Raw genomic sequence first — 27,265 nt, forward strand, 5'->3', positions numbered from 1 at the left:
TTTCATCCTGGTGTTCATGAAACCACTCTTTGTTTAGCAGTGTATGGAGGCATTATCATTCTGAAATATGGGAACACCATGAGGAAGCAATGTAAAATGGCCTCATATTTCTTGGCTCTTACACCACCATGCTGCATATTCATCAGATCAAATCACTCCCACAACATAGCTGCCCATACCATTACAGATATCTCACCATGTTTAACAACTGGCAAGAGATATTGTGGGTGGAAAGCATCCTTTGGTTTCTCCTAATGTAAACTCATCCAGATCTAGGAAATGGGTTGAAAGATAACTCATTAGACCATATTACTTTTTTCAGTTGCTCAGGGGTCCAGGTTTTATGCTTTGTACATCGGGCTATACATCTTTGTGCATTGGTCTTAGATGTAGGTGGTTTCCGAATGCCAGGCCTGCCATAAATTTAATTCTTGTGAAGCTCCCACAATGCAGTTGTTGTACAGATTGGGTTACCAGAGATGCTGATCCAATTCTGTTTTTGAGGCTTACTTTTGTAGCAGTTAGCAACTACCCTGTCAAGTGTCTATCCTTGTCAATGAGCTTCATCTCGTGTGACCATTGGTCCTTTTTGCCAATGCAATTTTTTCATGTTTGGCATGTGCCATCATTGTTTTTGAGAATGTCCCCCTTGACACATTAAAGAATTTTGCAGATTTTATTATTAATGTCCTATATTTAAACTCTTTGAGACTTTGTTAGTTTCTTCATATTGGTTTGAAAACTCATATCAAACTGTTGACTTTCAGACCTCATTTATAGCTGACACATACTGCTAACTGAAAATCAAACTAATATGACTCACCTTTGCGGCTTCATTTGTAAGTGACACTTAGTTACTGCAAATTAATCTCTTTTTTTAATGCAGTTCCATTATTTTGTTCACCACCTGTGTAATTTCCAGTAATGCTGGATAAACAGTTGGTGTCACAGAGAAACAGAAATAAACAAAACATCTGGCTATACCAAGTAATGTCTCCATAATATTTCAATACTTACTATTGTGCTCTGTGTCCTGTAATATCCTGCTATATGTTGAGCACACATCGTCTTATTTCTCCATCGTATATTCCATTCAGAGGAACTGAAATTCACGTCCAGGCTCAGAGAATGCAAGAAAGGAATCCACTACCAACCTCGTGTTACATTCAGTACTCTTAGTAACTACAACACAACTACTTCTATAGCAACGGTGCTGCCCAAGCAAAAGACAGATCCAGGTTGAAGAAAGGACAGCTTTGTTGAAGCAAGAAGATTTATATGCTTTGGGTGAAGAATGAAAAGTTGCACACATGGAAGGTGTAAAAGTGTAACAAAAAGTGAAGAAGTGTAACATGCTGGGCATGCCAGGATCATGAGGTGACCAGGCAAGGAATGACTGTAGGAGGATCTGTGGCTCTTTTATTCTTTCCCATAAAACATGAGGAGTGAAAACAAGACTAACAAAAGAGCCAACAACTCAAGAAAACAGAAGAAAGCAGCAACTAAATCTAATCTAAATTAAAGACACAGAGCTGTAAAACCAAAGCCAACAAAACGAGCTTTCTTCCCATGTCTCCTCAGCCACCTTCCACTGGGACCAGGCACAAATGGTAGTAGCCCTTAGAAAATTATACTTATATCTTTTGGTCCCTGATATGTGACTGGGTGCTACCCAATTTGTGACACTTTAAATTATTTTTAAAAGCTACATAAAACCTGTGCAAACCAAAGCTTTTAGTGAACTCATTCCTCACCCTCCAGAGCATCTTGTACTGAGTTCCGTCATTACTCCTGGTGTCCTGCGTGCAACTAATTTACATTTTTGACTCCGAGCCTGTGTAGTATAAAGTATCCTGTTTGAACCTGTACCTGAATACTGTCTTTGATTTTGGATCAGTGCTTTGGATTTGTTGGGGAAAAAAGAATTGCTCTTCGATCCAACCTTGTTGGCCCACGTTACAACAACATTTATGAAATGGAATGAGCTAGAAAAAGGTCTGCAGTATGGGATCGCTTTGAATTTTCTGGGAAAGAAGTGAAATGCTTGAACTGCCTACATCTGGCATCTTGTTATAGTATATTGTAACATAGTGACAGTTCAAAGCATCTTGACTGAGTGCCAGCACACTGCAATCTCATGCTCTAGTAACTTACATGATTTATTCATTTAGCTGACACTTTTCCAAAAGCAACTTACAGTGTTATTTTACTTGTTATGATTATTCACCCATTTTTAGTGCTAAATAATTTAGGGTATGTACCTTACTTGAGGATACTACAGACAGAGGTGGGATTCAAACCTGTAACCTTTGGGTCCAAAGGCAGCACTTCTAACTACTATGCTACCAGCTGTTCGATGTATAGCTTCTATGTACTTCCATATACATCGATCCATGTATCCATCTACCCATCCAATTGGGGAGGGTGCGCAGTGGCGCAGCGTTCTTGGCTGGGTCCTGCTCTCTAGGGCTCGAGTCCTGCTTGGACTGCTTGCGACGGACTGGTGTCCCCTCCGGGGTGTGTCCCCTCGTGCCCTGTGTGTGTGTGTACACCCTGGAGCGTGGGTGTTTATTAGTATCACAAATAAATGTTTTTTTTTTTTTTTTTTAATTTAAAAAAAAAAAAATAAAATAAAAAAACCCTGCGCTTGTCACGTGAGCTGTGACGTGGCCCAATCACAGACACACTACATTTCCATGTGTGCGGAAGTACAGTAGATGGGTTGGTGGAGCGCGGAATGATATTCCAACTGCTTTTGTGCCCTGAGGAGAGAATCTTGCGAGTAACGTGTCGTACACGAGTTCCCTCCGCACATTTGCAGGAGCTCTTGTAAGACTGCAATGTCTGCAGTCGCTGCGATGTTTCACCAGCCTGTGCTGAAAAATCGACGGACTCTGCTGGAACGAGCAGAGAAGTTCGTGTCTGACGTTTACTTCACGGATTGCAACCTGCGTGGAAGGTGAACACGAACGCCCAGCAGTACTTAAGTTAAGCTTAAGTTAAGCTGTCAGTCAGTGTCATGAAAACCAAACTGAACGGTTTGTGATGACGTTCCAGCTGCGCACGTGCTGGGTACATACTCTTAGACTTAGCACATTTTGTAACCATTAAGTACCTGTCTGGCCTCACGCTGGTATCTGAATTGTTATTTTACTCTATAGATTGTGTTGCTTAAAAAGTCGTTAATAAAATATTGTGCTACGAAGATGTTTACCTTCAATCAGTGTTTGTTGAGGGGCAGCTGCCAGCTGAGCTGGTAGCGTAGTGGTTAGAACCACTGCCTTTGGATCCCAAGATCGCAGGTTCGATCTCCAGCTGTAGTACCTTTGTTTGAGAAAGGTACTTAACCCTAAATTACTCAGTTGGGTAAATAATTGTAACCCTAACACTGTGTAAGTTGCTTTGGAGAAAAGTGTTGGCTAAATGAATAAATCATATTAACACTAATCTTTTCAGGTTATATGGGGAAACATGCCCTTTGAAATCGCTTTCTTCTTTCATGACTTCAAAACGCATTTCATTCTCTGAGGCTGTGCAGCAGACCTTCGAGCCTTGCAGCGTTGGAGATAGCTTTGGACCTACGTAAGTCTTCGGCTTACCGGGATTCATAGAGCTATCTTAATACATTTGGGGTCTTAATTGTTGAGGTGACACAAAAATTGTTACACTTGAACCTCATGTAACGAACATCTGACTTAGACATTTATGAAAATGGGAACATTTCTGAGTTTATTTCTAATGATATTTTCATCACAGGTCTATTTTGCAAAAATGGTGTGTAGCAAAACCCTCTATAGAAACTTAAGATGAGGGAAAAGGGGAAATGGGGAGCTGGCAGTTTCTCCAACCAGTTTGTCAGCATATTATCTTTTTATTGTTATATCCAAGAACTACCAAGTGAATAAACAGAGGTACATTCCAGTTATTACTTTATTTTCACTGAAAGCTTAAATCAACCAGATGCTGACAGACATTTATCTAGGACATCAATCTCTTCCTTGTGGCCAGTTTGTGAGGTTTACTATGAGACGTGCAATCGACATTTAAGTTGAAACACTTTTAAATGAATTTTCCCCCGCTCGATCCTTCAGTACACTGTAACCCCCTTTGTTTCATTCTCCTGAGTTGAATGATGCTCAGAAGCAATGCCACACTTGTATATGGAGGACACAACACACTGAATTGGAAGTTATAGGAATAATTTTTTTTGTTTTTTTTTTTATTTTTTTTTATCATCAGTCATTTTAAAGTACACTTTAATGCTGCTCCATGTTAATAAAAGATAATAGGATTCAACACGGGCACCACATTCTTCTGATTCTTCTTATAATGTTTGCAGTACAAAGGGACAATGAGACCATGCACTATATAAGCGGCTGATGAAAATTGAATAACTAAGTCTTATAGCAAATTGTCAGATTGTTTTAGCTTTATGTGAAGTTTTTAGCAGTACCTAACCTGTGAACAAATTGTAGGATTAAGATGTATTTTTTAGCCTGATGAATTGAGCTTTTATTTGTTGTGATAGAGTGGGTGGACGTACAAGTAGTTCCCAGTTATAAAATGAGCTCTTGTCCCAGTTGCATTTGTAAGTTCAGGTACAAATGTAATCTAATGGGAATGTGTATAAAGACTTGTTGAAATTGCTGTCTGCTTTACTGTATTTTTACCATTTCTCCTCTGAAAAGGAAGAAACTCCATGACAAGTGTAAACTGCACTTGGATCCATGGAGACAAAAGTTCTGTTCTCTTTTTAGGTGGTGGACATGTTGGTTTAAGGTGTTCTTGACTATTCCTGATGCTTGGCGAGGGAAAGAGGTCCACCTCTGCTGGGAGAGTGATGGTGAAGGAATGATCTGGAGGGATGGGCAGCCCTGTCAGGTTAGGGGAAGACAAGCAACATTTTAGCATCACTGTGTTTGCCTGAATCTCAGGTTACTTCAGTATAGAATCGGTTTTCAGATTCAGAAGTAATTGTTTTGTGCGCGCTTTGTCTCAACTGTAGGGTCTAACAAAAGAGGGTGAGAAAACTAGCTTTATCCTGACACCAAGCCTCAAAGATGAGGAACCTCACAGGTCAGTGGTTCTTGCAGCTAATGTATTGTGTACTCAGGCCTAGTTTGGTGTTGTGTAGCATTAAGGTTAGCGTGTGGTTTTGTACATATAGTATAGTTTCCAGTTTCAAGTATGTTCCCTCTACTGCAGTTTTACCCTTTATGTGGAGATGGCTTGCAATGGATTGTTTGGGGCTGGCAAGGATTCTGCAATTGCAGCTCCGGATCCACACAGGACATACACCCTTCAGCGGGCAGAGCTGGTTGTGTTTCATCGTCATGTTAGAGAGCTACTGACAGACTTCGAAATGCTTGTTGACATTGTGAAGGTATAAAAATATGGAAATTTCTTGTTGCCTTTCTAAATCCAGGCAATTTACCTAGTGTAAATGGTTAATACAACAATTTTTCATTGCTGTGATTCATAATAAGTGGTTTGTTTAAAAGACTAGGTAATTACTAATTATGCTGTATACACCCCATGAAGAACTCTTCATACTTCACAGTTACAGTGCAGCTCATACTGTTCTAGTAGAAAGAGTTTGGTTAGTTATTTATTGGTAGTAAATACATGTAATGTATGTATGTATGTATATATACATGTAATGAGTTCTGTTTTCTTTTTCTTCTGTTATTCAAAGTTCCTGGGTGAGGACAACCAACGCGGCTATCAGGCATTATTCACAGTAAATGAAATGGTGAATCTGTGTGATCCTGCCAACCCCAGCTCCTTTCTTGGCACCCACAGCCTCGCTCAGAAGTTTTTCAGCCAGAAGAATGGAGAAAGTCAACACACTGTCCACACAATGGGCCACTGCCATATTGACTCAGGTGTCAGCTCCTCAAGACCCAAAATGCTATGCAGTTATAACAAGCAATTCACGTGGCTTACAGTAATTATATATAGGTCATGTTAAACTCACACAGAGGATTTGCTCTGCAAGTGTAATGGGATGTAAGTATAACGTTTGTTCTTTGTAGCCTGGCTCTGGCCATATGAGGAAACAATCAGGAAGTGTGCTCGCAGCTGGGTGACTGCAATTCGCCTTATGGAGAAGAATCCAGACTTTATTTTCACCTGTTCACAGGCAGGTCCTCCAGAACACATCCTTTGTGCATGAACAGTTCTAGCTGTTGATCATCTGTTGACCCTGCTCTCTTTTCTGCAGGCTCAGCAGTTTGAGTGGGTGAAGCAGTGGTACCCAGGGCTTTTCTCTGAGATTAAGCACTTTGTAAAGAAGGGGCAGTTTGTCCCTGTCGGAGGAACGTGGGTAGAAATGGTAATGACCACAGTGCTCACACTTTCACATACTTACCAGCAGTGTTCCTGGAAGTCATATCTGTCTCTTGTTTCAGGATGGTAACCTGCCCTCAGGAGAGTCGATGGTTCGCCAGTTTCTATTGGGCCAGCACTTTTTCCAGCAGGAGTTTGGGATTTACTGTAAAGAGGTACTGATGCAGACACACTTGTAACTCATTAAGGCACTATGCAAGACCTTTTTTAACTGTTTAGCTGACAGTATTTAAGTTTCACACTTTTATCTATTTATATAGCTCAGTATTTTGTTTAATCAGTTCATTCAGTTAGGTGAGGTACTGTGCCAAACAGCAGTTTCGCGCACAGCCTTTCCAGAGATTTCTTTTTTGTGGTTTTATGACGCTAACAGTAAGGGGGGCGCGGTGGCGCAGTGGGTTGGGCTGGGTCCTGCTCTCTGGTGGGTCTGGGGTTCAGATCCCGCTTGGGGTACCTTGTGGCGGACTGGCGTCCCGTCCTGCGTGTCCCCCTCCGGCCTTATGCCCTGTGTTGCCGGGTAGGCTCTGGTTCCCCGCGACCCCGTATGGGACAAGCGGTTCAGAAAGTGTGTGTGTGTGTGAAGCTAGCAGTGTGTTATAGTTAACATTTGAAATTCATTTGCTGTCATTCATGAATATTGTGCTTCACAATCAATGTTATATTTCAGGCACAGTTTTCTAATGCTAAATTTCTTTTTTCTCTTGTCTTGGCTATGTTCTTATCACTTTCTCCCGGCAGTTTTGGCTTCCAGACACCTTTGGCTACTCTGCACAGCTCCCTCAGATAATGCGGGGCAGTGGGATTACTCGCTTCCTGACTCAAAAGCTTAGCTGGAACCTGGTCAACACTTTCCCTGTGAGAGCACACAGCACACAGCACAATAGATTGTAGCCATAGAGGCACAGAACATGAAACAGGGTACACCCTAGGCAGCATGTCAGTCCAACACAGGCAGTCATACTCAAAAGCACTGAATTGCTCACCCATACACACACTAGGGGTACTTTAGAGTTCTCAGTTCACCTGAAATGTGTGTTCTGTCCCTGGGAGGAAACCAGAGTGCCTAAAGGAAACCCACATGAATATAGGGAGATCATGTAAACTCTGAATTGACTTAAGGGTTTGAATCCTTCTCTAAACTCACAGCATAGAAAGTGAGCATCAGTACCAGTGTCTGTGCTGCCTAAGAACAACAGAATAAATCCACACAATAAAATGTGAAAATAAGTGACATACTCAACAAGATGGAAAAAAGAGGAAAAAAAATTGAGCATGTAAATGTGTTACGTATTTTGAACATGTGATTCATATGGCTGAATTTAAAGCTGTCTAAAGTAGTTCTGAAATTATGGACTTTTAGACAGTTTTAAGTTTAAAGGATAAGGCAAGCCTTGGGAATCAAATATTTTCTGACTCAAAACTCTTTATTGCCAGTATATTGCGTACTGGAATTGGTTGTGATTCTACTTTTAAAAAACTTTTTTTTTTTTTTTTTACAAGAATTCACTTACAAACAGATTTTCAGTAACACATGCTGTGTAAGTATTGTGACAAGCATATTTGACTGAATTCTCCATTACCTCTCTGCAGAGCTTATGTAATTAATATAGCACTGTGACTTGCTTGTCCCCAGCATAACACTTTCTTTTGGGAAGGCCTGGACAGCTCCCGAGTTCTCACACATTTCCCTCCAGGGAACTCCTATGAGATGAAGGGCAGAGTTGAGGATGTGAGTGTTTCTATAACAGTATCACAGCATTTCTGAGAGTGTCACAGCATTTCTCAGATTGCTTCTTGCATTCACAACCATCTCTCTACTTCTAGTTCCTCAAGACTCTAAGAAACAATAAGGACAAAGGAAGAGTAAACCATAGTGCACTTTTGTTTGGCTTTGGAGATGGTGGCGGAGGGCCCACGCAGCTTATGCTAGATCGAATTCATAGAGTCCCAGACACAGATGGTCTACCCAAGTAAGTTTTCTCTACTTCTAGACTCAGACTATGCTATGTTTGGCATAACAGCTCAAAGAATTCTCTCTGACCTTGCAAATGTATCAAATGTACATGATTTGCTTTGCATTATGTATATCCTGCTGTATTCCTTGCTGTATTAATTTCATATTACATTTTTATATGCTTATTCACTGTTATCCACTTCTAATTTTTCCTAAAATGAACCAAATATCAGAAAAGGATAATAAAATGACTTACTTTATTTCTTGTGGGGAAAAATACCAGTTTGATCCTGGCAAATCCCAAGTTCACCCACAAATCTCCATAAACGATGCCTAATATCATGAGAAAAAACTTTTGTAACTCATTAAAATAGAATGAAAATGACACACTCAGCCCTTCATATTTAGACATAAAAATGGGGGTTTTTTTGCAGTTTGTTGTCAGAAAATATTGGGGGGGTTTTGTTTGCCTCTGTGAAGATTTTTGCGAGCAATGGGTCCGCAAAGCATTTTTTACTTGTAGTAGCAAACATAGGCTTGTGTATAAAAGGTTTCTCACCATTCTTCTTATGAGAGCCTTGTTTTGTATTGTTTTTGTCTATATTTGGAATGAGAACTTTTTTTTTCCATATTTAACATGTTTCACTTTGTTTCTTCTGTAAATTATGAATAAGTTCAAAAAGCAAAGATCTGTTATTGTTGCTTTTTTTTTTTTTTTTTTTTTTTATGGTTTACTGGTTCCAAAGGGTAATAGCACTATTTGTGAAAATTTAATTTTTGGGGGAGCTGTACATAAAACTGCTGTGAATGTAAAGGGTCTAGTGTCTATATAAAATAAATAAAAATGCTTTCATAAAGCAAATTTACTATGATATGCTTAAACTGGCTTCAGGAAGAGAAGGTCTATATCTCACTTGAATAAATGAAATATTAGAAAATTAAAGCACAGTGGTGTAAAACAGGATGCAACCAAGAAGGCGAGAGACTTATCATTAAGTGGTATTAATTATCATTAGGAGACTGAATAATGGAGGATTGAGTGTACAGGTATGCGCTGCTTTATGTCGTTTCAGGGAGCGACTGACCGCATATATGACAGTGGTCCCATAAAAATATAAAGGACTGAAAAATTCCTATGAAAGAGCGACGTTGTAGCCGTCGTATGGGTTGTAACGGGATGCATCGCTCACATCATGTTTTACGCGTGTTTTGAATTTGTAAACAAACCAGCTACAAACCAACCAGACATATGAAAGTATATATGATTTATGTATAGTATATAATACATGATAATGATGATAAACAACTACTGGTTTATGTATTTACTGTACAGTAGTTTTTATTGTTATTTTAGAGTGTACTCTTTCTACTTAAAGTTCCGTAATGTAAGACAGTACTGTAAATTCCATGGTGTTCGCACAATGACAAAGTCGAACTACGACTGGTTTCACAGAAAGTAACCCTGTCGTTAAGTGGCGCATACCTGTATATAGTTTTGAGAACATAATTACCCAAAAGCATGAACTGATTTAGACATTGTCTCATTTCAAGATGCATACTTTATATTTTTGCTTATTTTTCAGGGTTCAGATGTCTTGTCCTGATGTGTTTTTTTCAAAGCTTGAGGCAGACTCCAGTCTCTTTTGTAGCTGGTCTGGTGAACTTTTCCTGGAACTCCACAATGGCACTTACACCACACAGGCACAGGTCAGAGGTTTGAACTGTGGAGGCCTATTGAGTCAATGGATTTGATCTTGTTTTTAATGAGTCCCTCTATATCCCTGTATGCCTGCAGATCAAGTTAGGAAATCGCCAGTGTGAAGTTCTGCTTCATGATGCTGAGGTTGCCAGCAGCCTAGCTTTGTGCAGAAACTCAGCATTCCAGTACCCAAGTAGTAGACTGCAGGAGTTATGGAGGTAGGCTACATGCATACTGCATAAAACCTGGTACACTGAGCCCTCATATAAAAGGGTTCTGTATGACAAAAAACCAATGGGTTATGAAATTATACAGATTTCTCTCATGTAACAAAGGCTACTTTTGAGCAAATATTTTTCTCCTGAAATTCACATAATAAGCTGTTACCGCTCACAAGAAATGCCTTATGAAAAGAGAAATTTCAATTAAAAAATCAAAGCCAACTAAAACACATGCTATCTTGCACACCTGCTATAGAAAAAAGATATAGGTCACAAGCTGTTTAAATTAAATATGATCAGCTATAACATGGTCTCGCACAACACAACTGTTACTATTTCATACACTGGACTTATGAATTCAGCACACCACCAAGAAACTGACACATAAATGCCACTTGTCTTTGTTGTTGTAATATTTCAGTCAGCTGGCAAGATTTCTTTTTTAAAAGAACAATTCAGTCCCAGTGCCATACAGTTGTTGTACTGCTTTCAGGCTGTCTGTTAATTGGTACGAGGACAGTTTTTAAATGTTAAAAGCAGTCTCTAACAACGGGTAATAGACTTTCTCTGTTCAGTTCACAAACACCTTGCTTACCTTGAATGGCTGTTGCAATAGCATTCCCTGATTTCTCTGAATGAGTATAAATGAGTGAAATGGAGCATTTAAATAAGAGAACAAAACATTCTGTGCTCCACACCTGCTTCAGAAAATAAACTTTCCATGGCATTTTGTTAATTTTCAAAAACTGGACAATAATTGTTCAAAATGCTGTTGCACATTTTATAACATGAGAAGTTCTTAAATATCTAAACAAGATATAAATAATAAAATAAATACATAAAATCACATAGAAAGACCATAAGAGAGACTTTTCAAAAGTGTCTTCTGTTGTTCCCTTGGGATTTGAGTAAACAGTAAAACCCCCTAGTTCTTTCTTCAACTAACGTTCAAAACTTCTAAAATGCCATAATTCAGGCCACTGTCGCACTGGACCTTGCCAGTGGACATGAATGAATGAATGAAAATACAACATTAAAAGCCAAGTTATAAATACAGTTGACCCTTGAACAGTGTAGGGGTTAGGGGCACCGACCCCTGCACATTTGAAAATCTGCGTATAACTTTTGACTCCCCAAAAACTTGATACTAATAGCCTACTGTTGAGTGGAAGCCTTACCAATAACATAAACACTCGATTAACACACATTTTGTGTTTTATATGTGTTATATACTGTATTCTTACAATAAAGCAAGCTAGAGAAAAGAAAATGTAAAAAAAAAAAAAAAATCATAAGGAAGAGAAAATACATTATCGATACCGTAAGCTTACGTCATCTGTTTACAAGATGAATCATGTCTGTCTGTCAGTACCTACACCAATATTGTCTTACATTTACAGTGTTTTATATCATATTATACATATTTATGTGTATATTTTACGGTAGTAAATGATTAAAATAGACTAGTATCTACTGATATTTTATGCATTCATGACATACCTAACTTTTTCTTAATATTGTTGATATTTCTAGGCTATGCATTTCATCTGCGAGTTTTTTCAAATTGTCGCAAATCTCAGTAAAATTTCCAAATATATTTATTGAAAAAAAATCTGCTTATAAGTGGACCCACGCAGTTCAAAGGTCAACTGTAATTATCTTATATTATTGTACGGTGGCACAACAAGTTGTGCTACTGTCCCACGGCACATGTGTGGTGTGAGAGGACATGGGTTCAATCCCCGCTCAGTCTGTGTGGAGTTTACATGTTCTCCCCATGTCTGCGTGGGTTTCCTTGCACAGTCTAAAGACATTCAGATGTTCAGGGTCACCCATAGTGTGTGAGTGATACAGAGAGTGTTCCACTGATGTATGGATGAGTGACCCATTGTAAGTAGTGTATCTAGTAGTGTAAATCACCTTGGTGAATAAGGTGTGTGAGCTGATTACATAAAGTTCATTGGAAGTCGCCTTGAAGAAAAGAGTCTGCTAAATAAATATATTATGTTGCTGACATTGTCATGTGTAAGAATGTCCTATATTTTGTTATTTAAATTTGTGGCATTTCTCATACAGGAGCCAGTTATAGTATTAATATAAATTACATGGTATGATTTGATTTACTAATTTGTTTGTTTTACCCTATTATTTTACTTTCATTTATTACTTTAATATGTATTCTGCATATATGCAACATAAAAATGCCTCAAAGCTCTGACAGCTTTACTGTTTCCTCCTTACGTTCCACCCTGAACTGCTACTGTAATTCTCTCAATTCGTGCTTTACATCGTGGTGGTATACATGGTGTATATGAGTTGTCGTAGCTTCAAGCTGGTCCCTCTGTTGTTTCTTCATGCTATGTGCTGTTTTTTCCATCTGCCAACAAACTGTTCTTGCTTGTCAGTTGGTTTGTTTCTGATTGTCTCTGGACATCCCAGCACCATTGTCTGTTTCATGCATCTTTCAGTGCTCCTGGGTGTAATCAAAATCATCCTGAGCTACTGTTTTCTTATCTATAGAGGACTTTTTGGATGTCATTCTTTATCTCTGCAGGTTGCTGCTCCTCAATCAATTTCATGATGTGCTTCCAGGAAGCTGTATAGAGATGGTGGTCCAGGATGCACTCGGATACTACCAGGGTAAATCGTGTACCTAAGAGTTTTAATAGGACTTCAAATACACGCTTGTAACTCTGGAAAAGTTAGTACATTTACATTACATACATTTACATTTATTCATTTAACTTGTGCTTTTCTCCAAAGTGACTTAGTGTTAAGCTACTTTACAGTTGTTTACCCATTTATACAGTTGGGTAATTTGGCTGGAGCAATTTAGGAGAAGTACCTTGCTCAAGGCTACTACAGTCAGAGGTGAGATTTCAACCTGCAACCTTTGGGTCCAAAGGCAGCAGCTCTAACCACTATTCTCTGCATGCCACATCTTCCTTTCTGTGTATGTCCCCTTCTCTATATTTTGACTTTATGTGCTGCAGAAATCCGCAGCTCTGGGTCTAGGCTGCTACAGGAGGCATGTACAGCTCTGTGTCTTGAGCAGGGCAGGGCCATGGCTGCCTTCAACACATTACCCTGGGAGCGGACTGAGGTCATCGCACTGTCTAACCACTCCACCACATCCAATTTAGGTACAAATAAGAGTCAGAATTGTCACATAACATGCTTTGTTACTAAGTGTAACTTTATGCAGAACCAGTGATTCCAACAATATAGCATAGTGGGTCCAGTGTTGTATAACTAATTGTAAATGTGTTAAAACTCATAAGTGAAGGTTCTGAATATTTTTGTAATTTATTTGGTACCATGAGCTTCATGTAATTCTTTAACTGGAAATTGGTAAAATGTGAGCTAAATATGCTAATAGAAATGCTGAAATTCTGGTAAAAAATTGCTGTTTAATTTTGCAGCCCTGGTAAAAGTACCCAGTGTGGGTATCACCTCTATAACAGCTTCTGTGCAGCCGGAATGTCCTGTATCAGTCATAGTTCAGGTACTTAACTTTTTGATCACACAAAAAATATCAGACTTATGAGTATCATCAAAATCATGAGTCCTTGCTGTGTCCACAGGAAGACGGTAATGTGCTCATGGAGAATGGTATCCTCCGTGTAGTTGTAAATAAGACTGGCTCTTTGCTCTCCCTGTGCCTTGTGAAAACAAACAGGTGAGAATTTCTTTTTTGGTGTAGTCCTTTGTTCCATGCCATTTATTCACATACCTTGCCATATTCACTTCATGTACCTAACTGTCCTTGTGGGTTTCAGAGAAGCCATATCAGACAGCTGCTGTGGAAACCAGTTTGTTTTGTTTGACGATGTGCCGTTGTACTGGGATGCTTGGGATGTGATGGATTACCATCTGCAGACCAGGTGAATGCAGCAGAATAGAATTACATTATTGTTTACCCTTCTTTCACACATTCGTGGCCTTATACAGTATTTGTGTTTCTTGCTTTTGGGACATGTAAACTGTAGGAAGCCAGTTGTAGAAGTGGACAAACCACTATCAGTGGTTAGTGCCGGGGGACTTCGCGGGACTGTGACATATACCCTGAGGATCAGTGAGAAGAGTTCTCTAACACAGGATATCATACTGGATGCCATGTGCCCTTATTTAAAGTTCAGTACAAAGGTCAGTATCCTGTTATCAGTATCTTTCATGGCAAAAGTTGAAAAAACATAAATATCTCAGTAGCTGATATAGTACAGTAATACCTTGATTCATTCTACGTCATATAGCGCTGTTGCATTGTGCTTTTCATCTTGGAGTCCTGTTTTACACTCAACATCCTTGGGAATTGGGTATTTTTCCTGTAACAGGTTGACTGGGCAGAATCCCATAAGTTCTTGAAAGTGGAGTTTCCAGTGCGAGTGCACAACCCTTATGCCAGTTACGAGGTCCAGTTTGGCCACGTACAGAGACCAACACACAGGAACACGTCATGGGACTGGGCTCGCTTTGAGGTAGAGAATACTTAGTCTGAATTGGAATGAGATGAGCATCCCAGAGCTTTCCAACATCAGCCCTAGTATAACACAGTTCATACAGATGTCAGAGAGAGCGCTTGAGCATTTTTCTGGGAATATTTAATTGTGAATAATTATGAAAAGCACTGAGACCCTAAATTGGACAAGCAGTTAATGAAAATAAATGTGTTACAGCATATATTTAATTTTTGCTTTGTCTGTTTTCTACATAACCTAATCTGTGAATAAATCAAGGCACATTCATTGTTATTAAGTGGTTTTACAGTTATGTTCAGAGTACTGGTCCCAATTGTTTTTGATGGTTGAGGATCCACTGTATGTATTGTCAGTGGCTTTGAGATGTGTGATGAATCCCAATGATATCACATGGAATAGCCATAGAACAACCAGAAGCAATTCAAACATACAAGATGTTTGACATATGTGTGTTATAATTCTTAGGTATGGGGTCATAAATGGGCCGATTTGTCAGAATATGGCTTTGGAGTGGCTTTACTGAATGACTGCAAATATGGCTACTCTACTTACCGGAACACACTTTCTCTTTCTCTGTAAGTTCTCTCCTGATTGCTTTCTGAAATACTGCAGTACTTTTAATTTAGCACACTAGAGCAACACTGAACGCACCAAACTAATTATAGGACTGTAAGAAGTGGTTGTTAAAACAATTTAACTGTCTCCCTTTTTCAGACTTCGTGCACCTAAAGCTCCAGATGCCAATGCAGACATAGGGCAACATCACTTCACTTATGCAGTCATGCCACATTCAGGCAAGTTTGAACACATTTTGAGTTGCATGAAATGTTTTGAGGTTAATGCAGAAGTGAGAATATGCTTTATTTTTCTATTTTAATTCACAGGATCCTTCCAGGAATCTTCTGTCATCCAGTGTGCATACAATCTTAACTTTCCCCTTCGCCTGTTTCCCAATGCCCCTGACCAGAGTTCCTGGAGTGCTTTTTCTATCAATCCTTCTGCAGTGATCCTGGAGACCATAAAACAGGTGTGTTGGTAGTGGTCTTGGGGTAACTTCCCACCATGAAGCCAATACTTATGTATCTGTGCCTTGCAGGCTGAAAACCACAAGGATGCACTTGTGGTTCGCATGTTTGAATCCCATGGAAGCAGTGTCTCAGCAACACTAACTACCACTTTGCCGCTACGAGAGGCTATACTGTGAGTACATTTAATTTGGGAACAAGTGATTGCACAACCCTGTAGCTAAAATTTAATTAATAATGATATTCTCCTCAGCTGTGACCTCGTGGAGCGTCGTATATCAGCACAACCAACACCAGTCACAGCCTCTGGAATATCTCTGGACTTCCAACCCTTTCAAATTGTGTCCCTTCTGCTCTTCTTCCAGTGAGGAACATTACACTCCTGTTATGTAAAAATTGAGAGTTTATGGTCACATTCTAATTACTTTCCAACTGAGCATCCAAAATGTTTAAATTAATTTAAATATTTGATGAAATACTTTGTGTGAACTGAAAAGTGATTAACCATTCTTCTTACTGCTTTTCTTAAGGTAGATTTTTAAACACTTGTGTGTAATACATTTTTCAATGATCTGAGAATTTATCATGTTGGTGGAAGAATGCAGTAGGGTCCTTGCTTACAGGTCCTACTGAACTTTTCCACTGCACATGCTGGCCTGGATGCAATTTTCTTGGCATCACTAACTGTTTATTCTTATCTTGACCAAATTCCTGCCCTTTCTTTAATTACATTTTCATCCTTTACATTTTTGTTCTGAATTTCATGTGTTGCATACTCTCTATAACTTTTCTGGCTGGTTGTTCAGAAACATGTTGGCAAAAACCACAAGCTGTAGTATATTTTATAGACAGACTTTCTTTGTGATAAGGGTCTGTCTGTCTATATTGTCACTGCTGGTATCTAAAATGTTTCCATTTCTTTAGGAGATTTATCTGAGCAAAGGAAACTCAAACCTGAACTCGATGACTTTTTTTTTTTTTTCTTTTCAGTGTAACTCATTTGGATGGACTGACTTCTAGTGGACTTAGTTGTATGAAATCATATAGATACCTCATATAAGCACTTCTCAGAGAATTACATTTATCATTAGAATGGTGAGGGTAGTTTTATTTCGTGGTAAGTTTTGTTCAGCTGAAAATTCTACTGATCAGAGATGTGTAGTTAAGTTTACTGGTGAGGATAATGAATTTAGGAAAAGCCTACAAACAATTTCTACAGTTAAGATAGTACTGTAGTTAGTTATCTAGTTCCATAGTCAGTTTAAATAATAATTCTACAAGATTATGCAATTCCTCATGGCCACCACCTAATTACACTGCAATCATGTCTGTTTATGAAATGAGACTTGGCAGAAATAGCAAGAATATAACATGACTACAGAAACTGACTTGTATTTAGCAGAAACCTTGTTCCAAAAGAAGATACTTGCAGTCATTTACCCACAGTAAAGTACTTTAACGCACGCTAAGAGAAGTTCCTCCTTTCATCCGTTTCACTAGGTCGCGGTGGTGCTGAACCTATCACAGAGTCATAGGGTGGTAGGCTAGTCAGGGTATATCCTGAACACCCCATCCATCACAGGGTAGTCACACACATTCTATAGCTCATGCACACAAGTGAGTGATTAGTTTCTCTGGAGCATGTCTTTTGACTATGGGAAGTAACTGGAGCACCTTGAAGAAACAAACACATAGAAGCTGCAGTCAGATCTGAACTCACAGCCCAGTACCTATGAGACCCCAGCACTGCCCATTGTGCCAAATGAGTATGGGTTCACATCTTGACTTTTAGTTGTGTGGTGTATGTGTGTCCAGTGCCCCCTCCCCACAGTACACAGACATGCATAGAAGAAGGCAATTAAAACACTTTTGCACCTTCACTTACTGTGAAAAACCCATACGAAAGCTGTCCATGTAACGGCTTTGACTCGATCGCCCTTACCTATCAAATTACAAAATAATTTGCTAATCACAAGTGACTTTAATTCTGAGGTAAATATTAAATTGTAGTTTAACAAATGACTATTGGAAGACAGTAAAAAAAATTATGTGGTGGTAAAATTTAATTTTCACATTTTTGGAGAAGTATAATTGAATATTTGTTCAATCTGTAGGTTATTTTTGTTAGCAAGTTGAAACTGTTTATGAGGGGCAAAATTTAAAATATAAATTAAGTGCAGGACTGCTGACCCATACATTTAATTATAGTGTGACCTGAGGAATGCTGTGGCACAGATAAAAGAGATGAATGGTCACCTGACACCTGCCAATATGTCTATCTTCAGCACATTAAAAATGAGGCTGTCATTCACTAACATCAACAATAATTGAATGTAACTGTAAAATTCCAGTCCAGGTCCTTTCAGTGTAAAGCTGTAACCTGTGTGCTATTACCCTTAATACTAACTTTCAGACAAACTATAAAGATTATATATTAACTAAATTATGTAATGATATAAACAGCTTTAATAACATGAACATGCTTACACTAGTGTAAATACAGCCTTAATTTCATAATCAAATGAAGATCATCTTACTTCTACCTTCATAACACTACATGGCTCCACTAAAGGCATAATGTCCACACTTTGCAAAGTGAAAGACAAGGAGAGTAATTTTGTGATTTTTTTTTTTTTTTTTTTTGGTCAAACATCTGTGAGCCAAATTGTCCAAATGTCTCTGACCAAGGAGTGCCCCATCTTATGCTTCATGTGTAGACTCCAGACCTCTGCAACCTGCAGTGAAGTGGTTATTGATGATATAAAAAGAAACAAGGTAAGAAAAAATGTTGGTATGACTACAAATTTATGTAGCAGTAAGTCGTATTCACTTAAATTGGTTTGTTTGACAGACTTCACAAGTATCGTAAGGAAGGTGGTAGGACGTGGAATGTCATTTAGTAATAAACTGAAAAACAGCAGCTAATAAAATTAATACAGGTTTTGACACAATTTACCCACAATGAAATAGATGAATTACCACCAATTCTGTATATACCATTTTTAAAATATTTTTAATATCAGTTCCCCAAAATGCCACAGTGTCTATATTATTTTAAATAAAGTGAGGATGTTTAAGTGAAAATCTCCATTACAAACAAAACAGTTCAGTGTAGTGCATTCATAAGTGCTTGAGCTTGCTTTAACTCTGTAAAGAAAGAAAAAAAAAAAAAAAAAGGTCATGTAGCAATAAGAAATGTCCCCAATAAAATCTGCATAATATCAAGAATTCTTTAATTAAAACAGCTTTAATCTATATTTAATAGTGTCCACTGGATTCATACAATATGTCAAGGATAAATTTAGTACATTTTTCACACATGCAACACTAGATAATGCCCTTACCCATCAGCAGGACTCTGAACTTGTCAGCACCGATGGACATTACAGTGGTCTGTGTGGAGTTCTGTTCTGCCCCTTGGGTCTGGAGTTGAAGCTGCACCACAGGCTCGTTCACCTCCTTCAGCTCACTTGAGCTGAGAACGTAGTCCACACGCCAGGAAACCCCTTCAAGACGACTGACTGAAATGCAGAAGACCACACCTTCCATTAATAGCTTGTCTAAGCTGCAAATATGATGCCATAAGACCACAGTAATCAGTAAGATTCCCTCACATATTTACACAAAAATTTGGACTATGCACTACTTTAAAAAAATTTGCAAAACAAGCTATCAACTCTCACGAGAAATGCCTTATGAGAACAGAAATTTCCATGCTGAAGGTGAGCCTTGTTGAATTCATGTGCCACACAAGGTGAGAACCTTCCCCCAGTTGTGGTTTCTCCCACACAGCTGTCTCTTAGAAATTCATCCAGACAGGGGGTAAACATGCAAACTCTACACAGACTGAGCCAGATTGAAACCTATGCCCAAAAAGCCTAGGTGCTCTGGAACAATCGCACCACTGTCCCACCTTAATTTACTATTATTTTATCACAAATGGTACTTCATACATAGCTCGGCAGAAAGGGGCTAGGCTAAAAATTTTGAGGCACAGGAACACATTTTTGACATCTAAAATTTGAGTTTGTTTCATCAGGATTTACTTTGCAAGCAGATTTTCAGGAATCAGTTACACTTGTTATGAAAAACCTCTTTTTAAATACTTTGCATAAGTCTCTGCTCTAATGTAGACAAAATGGTATTTTGTTACATTCCACAACAAAGTCAGTACTGTTTATGCAGGAACTCACAGCGCAGACTGGTCTCTCTCAGCTTCTCCTGTAGGGCAGTATGCTTGTCTTCATATGATTTACACAGACCTGTAGTGTGCTCTGGTGGAAAGATATCAGTTAAGCGTGAGCATATGAAGAGAAAATAACATTAGACAATAACTACTGTGGCAATTTATTTAGAGTCTTACAGCCACAGCACTGAAAAGCTTACATTGTAGAGTCTTGTCTAGGCACCGTGAAGGCAGTGGGTTTTTTTTTTTTTTTTTTTTTAAAAAGTAAAAGCAACAGTCAAAGTGGGAAGTTAATTATGAATCAGATGTAAAATGTTATTTTATGTTGCAGAACTTTTTAAAAAGCTTTAGGTTAACAGTTTAACATGAAGGCTTAAAGAATGACAAGGATACAGCTACGTTAAGTCAGAAATGCACACTTCTGGAGTTAATAACTCTTGCAGTATTTTTACTGACTAAATGTCTGTCCATCCAATATTTTGTATTATATTATTGAATTTCCTAGGCCAGTGTCAGCTGGCATAGATCTGTGTTACATCAATTTACCAGACTTAATCAAGAGTTACTGAACTTGAAGAATTTTTTTCACGTCAGTTGAAAATATCATAGTCATATCTGTCTTACAAAATTATACTGCCTCTGTTTAGGTGCCTGAATTTCTGGGTACAAATGTCTTTGAAAGTAACTACATTATTTGAGATAATAGCCCGTTTAACTGGTGAGAGAAACGTAATAAAGGATTTTAAAAAAATAATAATTCCATAACTATTCCTAATTTGACATGATGTGGACTCTGCGACGAATTCAGCTACACAATTATTAAAATCACACAAAAAAGCGACTAAATAATACAGCGCTCGGCTGACCGCGTGGGACACGTCGCGAGTTCTCGTCCCGCACAGGTTAACAAACAGACAAACGAAAATCTTCGAGTGAAGAGCCACGCGCTGGGGGCGTGGCTCTTCACTCGAAGATTCTTACAGCCTGCCCCACCCCCTACCTACTGACTCACCTTTGGGCAGACCCAGCTGCTGCAGCTCGCTGGAGAGCGACTCGCTGTCCACGTCATGCTTGCTCGCGCTCAGCAGGATGAAAGTGAGCACCGCCAGGCTGGCCTTCATATCGCTGCTCTCTGAGAGGAACACGGAGCCGTTACACCAGCACAAGCAGGAACACTTTTCAGTCGCTAGTGTGCAGACTAATGAAACACTTCGGTACAGATTTGCCGGCGGTTCAACTTACCAAACTTCACATCCGTGGCGAGCTTTGCCAGTTTGTCGTACTGGAAATACACAGTAATGCACGGTTAATGTGTTTTGACTGTTAAGGTCAAACTAAGTCGCTAATTCGGTTTTCGTACGTCACGTCACACACGGTTATATCACCAGCCAAGGTGGCTTACTAACTCACTGCGAAGCAAAAAAAAAAAAAAAAAAAAAAAAAAGTTAAAAGGCCACTTACGTCAATTCCTTCTCCAAGAAGATCTTTCATCACTTGAACGCAGAGCAGTTTCATCTTTACACTCGACTGCAAGACATTTCATGGTTCCTGTAAGTACGTCTACAATCAGGTGAAATACTTTACAGAAATAAAGTTCTCTCACTGTCAGTGTTCGTGGGCGGACAGATCGCATTTGTCACTTAACTATTTTCGCTAAAGTGCTGATTTCGGCGAGCACCCAGTCGGGGCAGTCCAGGTCTCCACAAAACCGGAATCGCTTAGAGAAAACAAACACATTAACTTAATCGTTTGGGTTAAATCTTCGCAAGTGGAGTGCAGTTAGCATTTAGGAACAACCTAACTGTGTAATACCCAGGTGACAATTTTGTATATTGCAGAGTCTAACTACCACCCATTATATATATATATATTTACTGTAAAATTTATCCATAGCTATCAATTAAAATGAAAAACTACCATTTTTTTGTGCTTCTAATCCACTCCGTTAACAGACTTCTTTCTGCTCGAGACCAAGTCAGCTGACTTCTCTCTCCCGCGTGCTGGACAACAAATACGGAACCCGGAGTTTCTGAGGCCCTCGTGTCTTTAGCTTCGCTGCGGTTTGGTGTGTCAAACGAGTTTGAACCGGATTAGGGGCACTGCAGAAGGGGATGGCATTCAAACCTGAATCACTTTAAATACTTACAGAAATTAACCCAAGAAGTAACGGTAAACTTAGTTTTTAAAAAACTTACATTGTGACACATTGGGCTATCAGGAAGCAGGACCAATCAAAGGCCTGTGTAAAACTTGTGCTCTTGTTTGTGCTTTTTACATAATATGTGACTGCTGAGGGACTAGAAACATGATGGGGAAGGTGAGAGAACTCTCTCTGGCAGGTCCATGTATCCTGGTTTGTTCAAGGTCATGCCCCTCTCTGCTGCTACAGGTTTAAGTAGGTTAAATAGAGGTTTCTGAGGGCATTGTCTCTCCTCCCTCTGTGCTGTCACTGTCCTGTACAGTGCACAGCTTTAATAACACCAGTACCCTTAATTACGCTTCAAAGTTATCAAATGAGTCAAACACTTGTTTTTAAGACTACACTGTCTTTTTGTCAAGTATAAAAACAACCTTTATTTGAATTTTTTTCATTAATTATAGGGAACACATTTGACTGACTAACCAGTTGAAATAGATAATCAAATGCACTGGTAATATTGCATGCATGGGTGGGGTGGATCAAGGTTTGTCCTGCATCATACCAGACTGAGATTTGCTTTCAATTTTCTCTCCAGTCCTGAGAATACTGGAGTAGCTGTATACTGGTTTAGCTGTTTAAACTGCAGTTATTAGCTGATGTCTTTGCATCTAGAATATTCTTACTGTCAAGGTATCAATAGATACCCTTATTAAGGGTAATTGTGCTCTGAATCCAAAATGTTGTGGAGTGAAGATTCTCTGTGATGTGGCAGTCCACATAGTATCAACAGTGATAGGAGAGTTGACGTTGCCTCTCAGATGAATGAGGAAGTTGCAGATCATTTAGAGGCAGGAAATGGACAGACACAAGTTCTAAGTTCTGTGACTTGGTGTCTGAGTATATGGAAGTTATTTATTCAAAAGTGCAGGAAGTGCAGATTGATTAGCTTCTTTAGAACCTTGCCCCATGTTGCTGATCTCTCTTACTGCTAAGTGTTGAGGATGAAAGACTTAGGTTTATGCCTCACTGTGTAAAAAGGCCCTTGGGCATGAGAACTCATGAGTTGGGGGTTCTTCCATTTATAATGCCTGAAGGATCTTATCCTGAAGTGGGGACAAGCAGGCCAGATGCACCAGAAAGACTTTAACTGCTCACAGGTGGACCTGACAGCTTCCAGTAATTGCCTCTGTTCTTTTCAACTCTGAGGATGGAGCCATGTTGCCATTCCCAGTATACTGTTCTTGGAATGACTGCTGGTGTTATGACTACATACAACAGTCTGCTGGCTCTTTTATGCTGACTCTGTTTCGTACACCACCAGTGTTGGACAATGGAACAAGCAGGATATGACTGACAGCAAGTAGAAAACAGAACCATTGACTCCTGATACAGGTACATAGATAAACACCATAAATGCACAGCATGAACATGATGTGAAGCAACCCATGAAAAGCAACTAGTCTGAATTATCCATGCAGGATGGAGGATGTCAATTTATGCAATGTATACTATTCAAATGTACTTAGTTCATTTCTATGATGTCGCTTTGGAGAAAAGCATCTTGCTAAATGAATAAATCTAAATGTAATATCGTGATCTCAATGTCCCCTGAGTTTTCATGAAAATAAAAAATTAAAAGGTATGCTCAATTTTATAGTTAAGCTCAAAATGCCACACAATATTTTGTTTTTATGTTTCTGTTTTCATTAGTGACTAACATGTGAAAGATATGATTTTGAAGCACAAACTGCAGTATTCATCAGATATTAAATACAAATCCTTTTCATGACTTTCATGCAGTACCATATGCAAATTGAGGGAACAGAAGTGATTGTTCTCATGTCTAGCTATAATCAAAGTACTGGCTGACAGTTCAGCTAACAAGATGGTATGTGCCTCTGAACCTGGAAAGGAACCTGATTCCTGATGGCACTGTTTGTCAGGAGAATGAAAGGATCTTCTGCCGAACACCTGTTAGTGTCTGTCTGTTTGCTGGATGCTTGATCGGCAGTGGACAGTCAGGGATCATGCCTGCGCTCCGTTCAGCTGTGATCTGGAGCAGGGGCCGCTGCAGTTCCACCATTTGGAGTCCTTCCAAAGTCACATTGCGACAGAAGTCTACCTGGACTGTCTTCAAGGTTTGGCCATAAGAAACAATGGCATGCAAGACAGAATCGGTGATGCGGACACAGTTCTCCAGCCGTAGACTACGTAGGGTTGTGCAGCTCCGCAGGATGCTAACCACATCATTGTCCATGATGTGACCACACCCTGATAATGTCAGAGAGATCAGCTTTGGGCACCTGACAACAGAGTACAAATGCATTGTTGAATCTTAATTACGTAGGTGTAGGATACAAGCATGTGACAAATTAAATAACATTCAAAGAAATTTGTTTTTAGTCAGACTGCAAAAGTGATATTATTATTGACTAACAATCATCTTTGTCATAGTTTTTTTTTTTTTTTTTTGACTACCCTTTATTCTGTACTATAAGTTCTGGATTTAGTAATAAAGCATTTAAAATATTTTGTGAAGAACTTTCTCCAAGGTAGCCGTTGACATGAACGACAATAACACCACTAAACAAGCACAAAAAGAAAGCAAAAAAAACAAAAAAAACAATCCTGACTAACAACAGGCAGTGCAATGATACTCAAATGCACTGAACCCCTTATTCACCTCCCTTCACTGATAATCAGTTCAGAGCAGTTACTCAGCACAACAACAAAAAAGGACAGAAGCTTAATTATGCTTAGCATAGGACATTGTGTTCCAATATTGCCCTCTCAGTCCAGTTTCAATAAACAACAACCATCAAATAATGTCAATTTAACAACTGAAATAGCAGATATCACACACTCTGAAACTGCTTGTCCCAAGCGGGGTTGCGGCAAACCGGAGCCTAATCCAGCAACACAGGGTGCAAGGCTGGAAGGGGAGGGGACACCCAGGACAGGACGCCAGTCCGTCGCAAGGCACTCCAAGTGGGACTCGAACCCCAGACCCACCGGAGAGCAGGACATGGCCACTGCACCCCCCCCCCCAATAGCAGAGATTATTATTATAATTATTATTATTATTGTGCCTGAGTTGTCTGGGTGTAGGCTTGACTCCAGCTAAGTCTGTAGGGTTTGTATGCTCTCCCTGTGCCTGTGTGGGTTTCTTCCAGAGCTCTGGTTTCCTCCCACAGTCCAAAGAGATGTAGTTCAGGTGGACTGGTGATGCTAAATTGCTTGGAGTGTGTGAATTGGTGAGTGACTGTGTGTGTGGCTACCCTGTGATAGACTGGTGTCCCTTCAACCTTGCACCCAGTAATTTCAGAATCGGCCGTGAACCTACAGGACCCTGACCAGGACAAGTAGTTAATAAAAAATCGATGGATGGGTTATTATTATTATTAGGATAGGACTGGGTAGATTGGATACGATAGGTACTTAACTAATTCCTGCAGGGAAATGTATACATACAACAGCTTAACACATGATACATAACAAGGTGCACAGTTGTACTGGAAAAAAAATACTTAAACAGCAGATAAAAATTAAGAAATAAATAACAAAAATAGACAATTACAAATTACGGTTACACTAGACAGTTGTGCCACAGCTCTAAGGTCACAAGGCCCTTGCCTGCTTCTCAGTATTGTAGAGTTAATAGGCCCTTGAGTGGAATTATGGAGGAAGGTGGCTGTTGGTAAGAAAGACTCCCAAGTGCCTAATTGTATACCATAACTGAACAATCCTAAAGGAGCTCTTGGTATGTTGATCACTTCATGGAGAGGATGTGAACCACTGTCCATAATGAACTCTAAGATCCTCCTCATCCTGACCTATACCACAGCCTGCAGAATTCAGACCCATTACAGAAGTATGTTGAGTCTGTGGGTCTCGCCAGCAGTGATGTTTCCCTCAGCACACAACAGCATAGTAGATGACACTGTTGACTATGGTCTGATAAAATGTGTAGAATTTTAGTACACATCATACACAAGCCTTTTAAGAAGGAACAGTCTGCTGAATCCTTATATAGTCCATCTGTGTTGTGAAAGCAGCCCATTTTGTTGCTGATATGGATCCCTAGGGACTTCTAGCAAACAAAACTCCATGTCTGCAACCTCAGAGGTAACCAGGTGCAATGGCTCTTTAACACAGGAAAAATTTGCCACCAGCTACTTCATCTTCCTGATGCAGAGCTGAAGAAGTAGTATAAAGCTACTTATAAAGACTTACCCATTTAAAAACTGGGTAATTTTTCTTATAAGTGGAATATGTATTGATGTACTCAACCATACTTCTATAGTATTTTTGATGGTTCTCCAGGCTACATCAGTTTTATGTACTAAATGTTTCTTAACATGTATTACCATAAATTGGATTTTGAAGGTCCAGCTATAGTTGTCAAGCTTCTCTATACTTTAGTAACCTTTTCAGTTTTTTAAATTTCTGAAATGTTATATTCTCTCCACTTGCTATTCACTGTAGGTTTACCACAGTGTAGTATCTCACAGCTACATGCAACACATGTTCAAGCTGGATATTTGCATGACAAAGGAAAGCGAGTGAAGCACTTACGTGTTGCAGACACGGTCCAGGAATGAGCTGACCAATCTCTCATGTTTCCTGCACATTTCTCTTTGAAAACTGGTCTTCATCCAGTCCTCTATGTTGCATACTTTAACCCTACTGGAGTGCCAGCTAATGGACAGGTGGTGTAGGAAGGGACCCAACACAAAGTTGTCCTTCTTCAGCTCGCCTGGGGAGTGGAAGTGTAGCAAGCACCATAAGCTTGGCTCCAAGAACACCTCTCTGAGGTGGTGGCAGGTGAGAGACAGGTTGCGACGACTGTCCTTATCCAAAAAAGAGTATAGGTGAAGCAAGCATTCACGGTTGAGCTGTAGGATGTGCATACTCAACGATTCGAAGTCTTTAAACTCTAGCAGGGTAGATGGTCTAAGCAGAGATAGAGCAACAATGTGGAGCAGCGGGACAGCTGTAGGAGTACTCCACTGGCACTTGCACAGAAAGGGCTTGTACATATAAGGAGATGCCTTGCACATATAAGGTCTGGACGTGGTGGCTATTCTCGGATAACAACTGCCTGCCACTGAGAGAAAAATGGACATGTGTGAGCTGCGCTTGTCCCTGCAGCTTATCAGCTGCTCTAGAGAAGGAGCCTATCAGTGTGTGAACCAAATGTTATTGAGATGACTT

General features: G+C 39.5%; 3 protein-coding genes across 3 annotated transcripts; 1 reads left to right on the forward strand and 2 right to left on the reverse strand.

Annotated features, from left to right (window-relative positions):
- Positions 1-2,710: 2,710 nt before the first annotated feature.
- man2c1 (mannosidase, alpha, class 2C, member 1) lies at positions 2,711-16,682 on the forward strand. Its single transcript, XM_018739245.2, has 26 exons — positions 2,711-2,959; positions 3,457-3,582; positions 4,758-4,881; positions 5,006-5,076; positions 5,206-5,383; positions 5,696-5,885; positions 6,036-6,142; positions 6,224-6,334; positions 6,411-6,503; positions 7,087-7,203; positions 7,982-8,077; positions 8,173-8,318; positions 9,886-10,009; positions 10,098-10,219; positions 12,777-12,862; positions 13,216-13,365; positions 13,645-13,727; positions 13,807-13,901; positions 14,002-14,106; positions 14,212-14,368; positions 14,557-14,700; positions 15,166-15,275; positions 15,415-15,494; positions 15,585-15,727; positions 15,797-15,900; positions 15,979-16,682. The coding sequence occupies exons 1-26, from the start codon at positions 2,841-2,843 to the stop codon at positions 16,091-16,093; spliced, it is 3,096 nt and encodes a 1,031-aa protein (XP_018594761.2). The 5' UTR covers positions 2,711-2,840; the 3' UTR covers positions 16,094-16,682.
- Positions 16,683-17,756: 1,074 nt separating this feature from the next.
- commd4 (COMM domain containing 4) lies at positions 17,757-21,925 on the reverse strand. Its single transcript, XM_018739238.2, has 8 exons — positions 21,829-21,925; positions 21,557-21,628; positions 21,373-21,438; positions 21,154-21,193; positions 20,924-21,043; positions 19,919-19,999; positions 19,070-19,246; positions 17,757-18,872 (listed from the first exon to the last, which is right to left on the reverse strand). Exons 1-8 carry the CDS (start codon positions 21,829-21,831, stop codon positions 18,832-18,834), a joined length of 600 nt encoding a protein of 199 aa, XP_018594754.1. The 5' UTR covers positions 21,832-21,925; the 3' UTR covers positions 17,757-18,831.
- A 1,356-nt stretch (positions 21,926-23,281) lies between these two features.
- On the reverse strand, positions 23,282-27,042 carry fbxl22 (F-box and leucine-rich repeat protein 22). The gene is made up of 2 exons (XM_018739293.2): positions 26,627-27,042; positions 23,282-24,354 (listed from the first exon to the last, which is right to left on the reverse strand). Exons 1-2 carry the CDS (start codon positions 26,959-26,961, stop codon positions 23,991-23,993), a joined length of 699 nt encoding a protein of 232 aa, XP_018594809.2. The 5' UTR covers positions 26,962-27,042; the 3' UTR covers positions 23,282-23,990.
- Between the last annotated feature and the right edge of the window lie 223 nt (positions 27,043-27,265).

This window comes from Scleropages formosus, chromosome 7, assembly GCF_900964775.1.
Source record: "Scleropages formosus chromosome 7, fSclFor1.1, whole genome shotgun sequence".
Taxonomy (NCBI): domain Eukaryota; kingdom Metazoa; phylum Chordata; class Actinopteri; order Osteoglossiformes; family Osteoglossidae; genus Scleropages; species Scleropages formosus.

Coding starts and splice junctions, on each gene's coding strand:
- man2c1 (XM_018739245.2), top strand. CDS start 2,841: ATGTCTGCAGTCGCTGCGATGTTTCACCAGCCTGTGCTGAAAAATCGA. Junction 5,384..5,695: donor TGCTTGTTGACATTGTGAAG/GTATAAAAATAT, acceptor TGTTATTCAAAG/TTCCTGGGTGAGGACAACCA. Junction 15,728..15,796: donor TCCTGGAGACCATAAAACAG/GTGTGTTGGTAG, acceptor TGTGCCTTGCAG/GCTGAAAACCACAAGGATGC.
- fbxl22 (XM_018739293.2), bottom strand. CDS start 26,961: ATGCACATCCTACAGCTCAACCGTGAATGCTTGCTTCACCTATACTCT. Junction 24,355..26,626: donor CTGGACCGTGTCTGCAACAC/GTAAGTGCTTCA, acceptor CTCTGTTGTCAG/GTGCCCAAAGCTGATCTCTC.
- commd4 (XM_018739238.2), bottom strand. Junction 21,044..21,153: donor CGCCACGGATGTGAAGTTTG/GTAAGTTGAACC, acceptor TGTTCCTCTCAG/AGAGCAGCGATATGAAGGCC. Junction 19,247..19,918: donor GAGAGAGACCAGTCTGCGCT/GTGAGTTCCTGC, acceptor TCTGCATTTCAG/TCAGTCGTCTTGAAGGGGTT.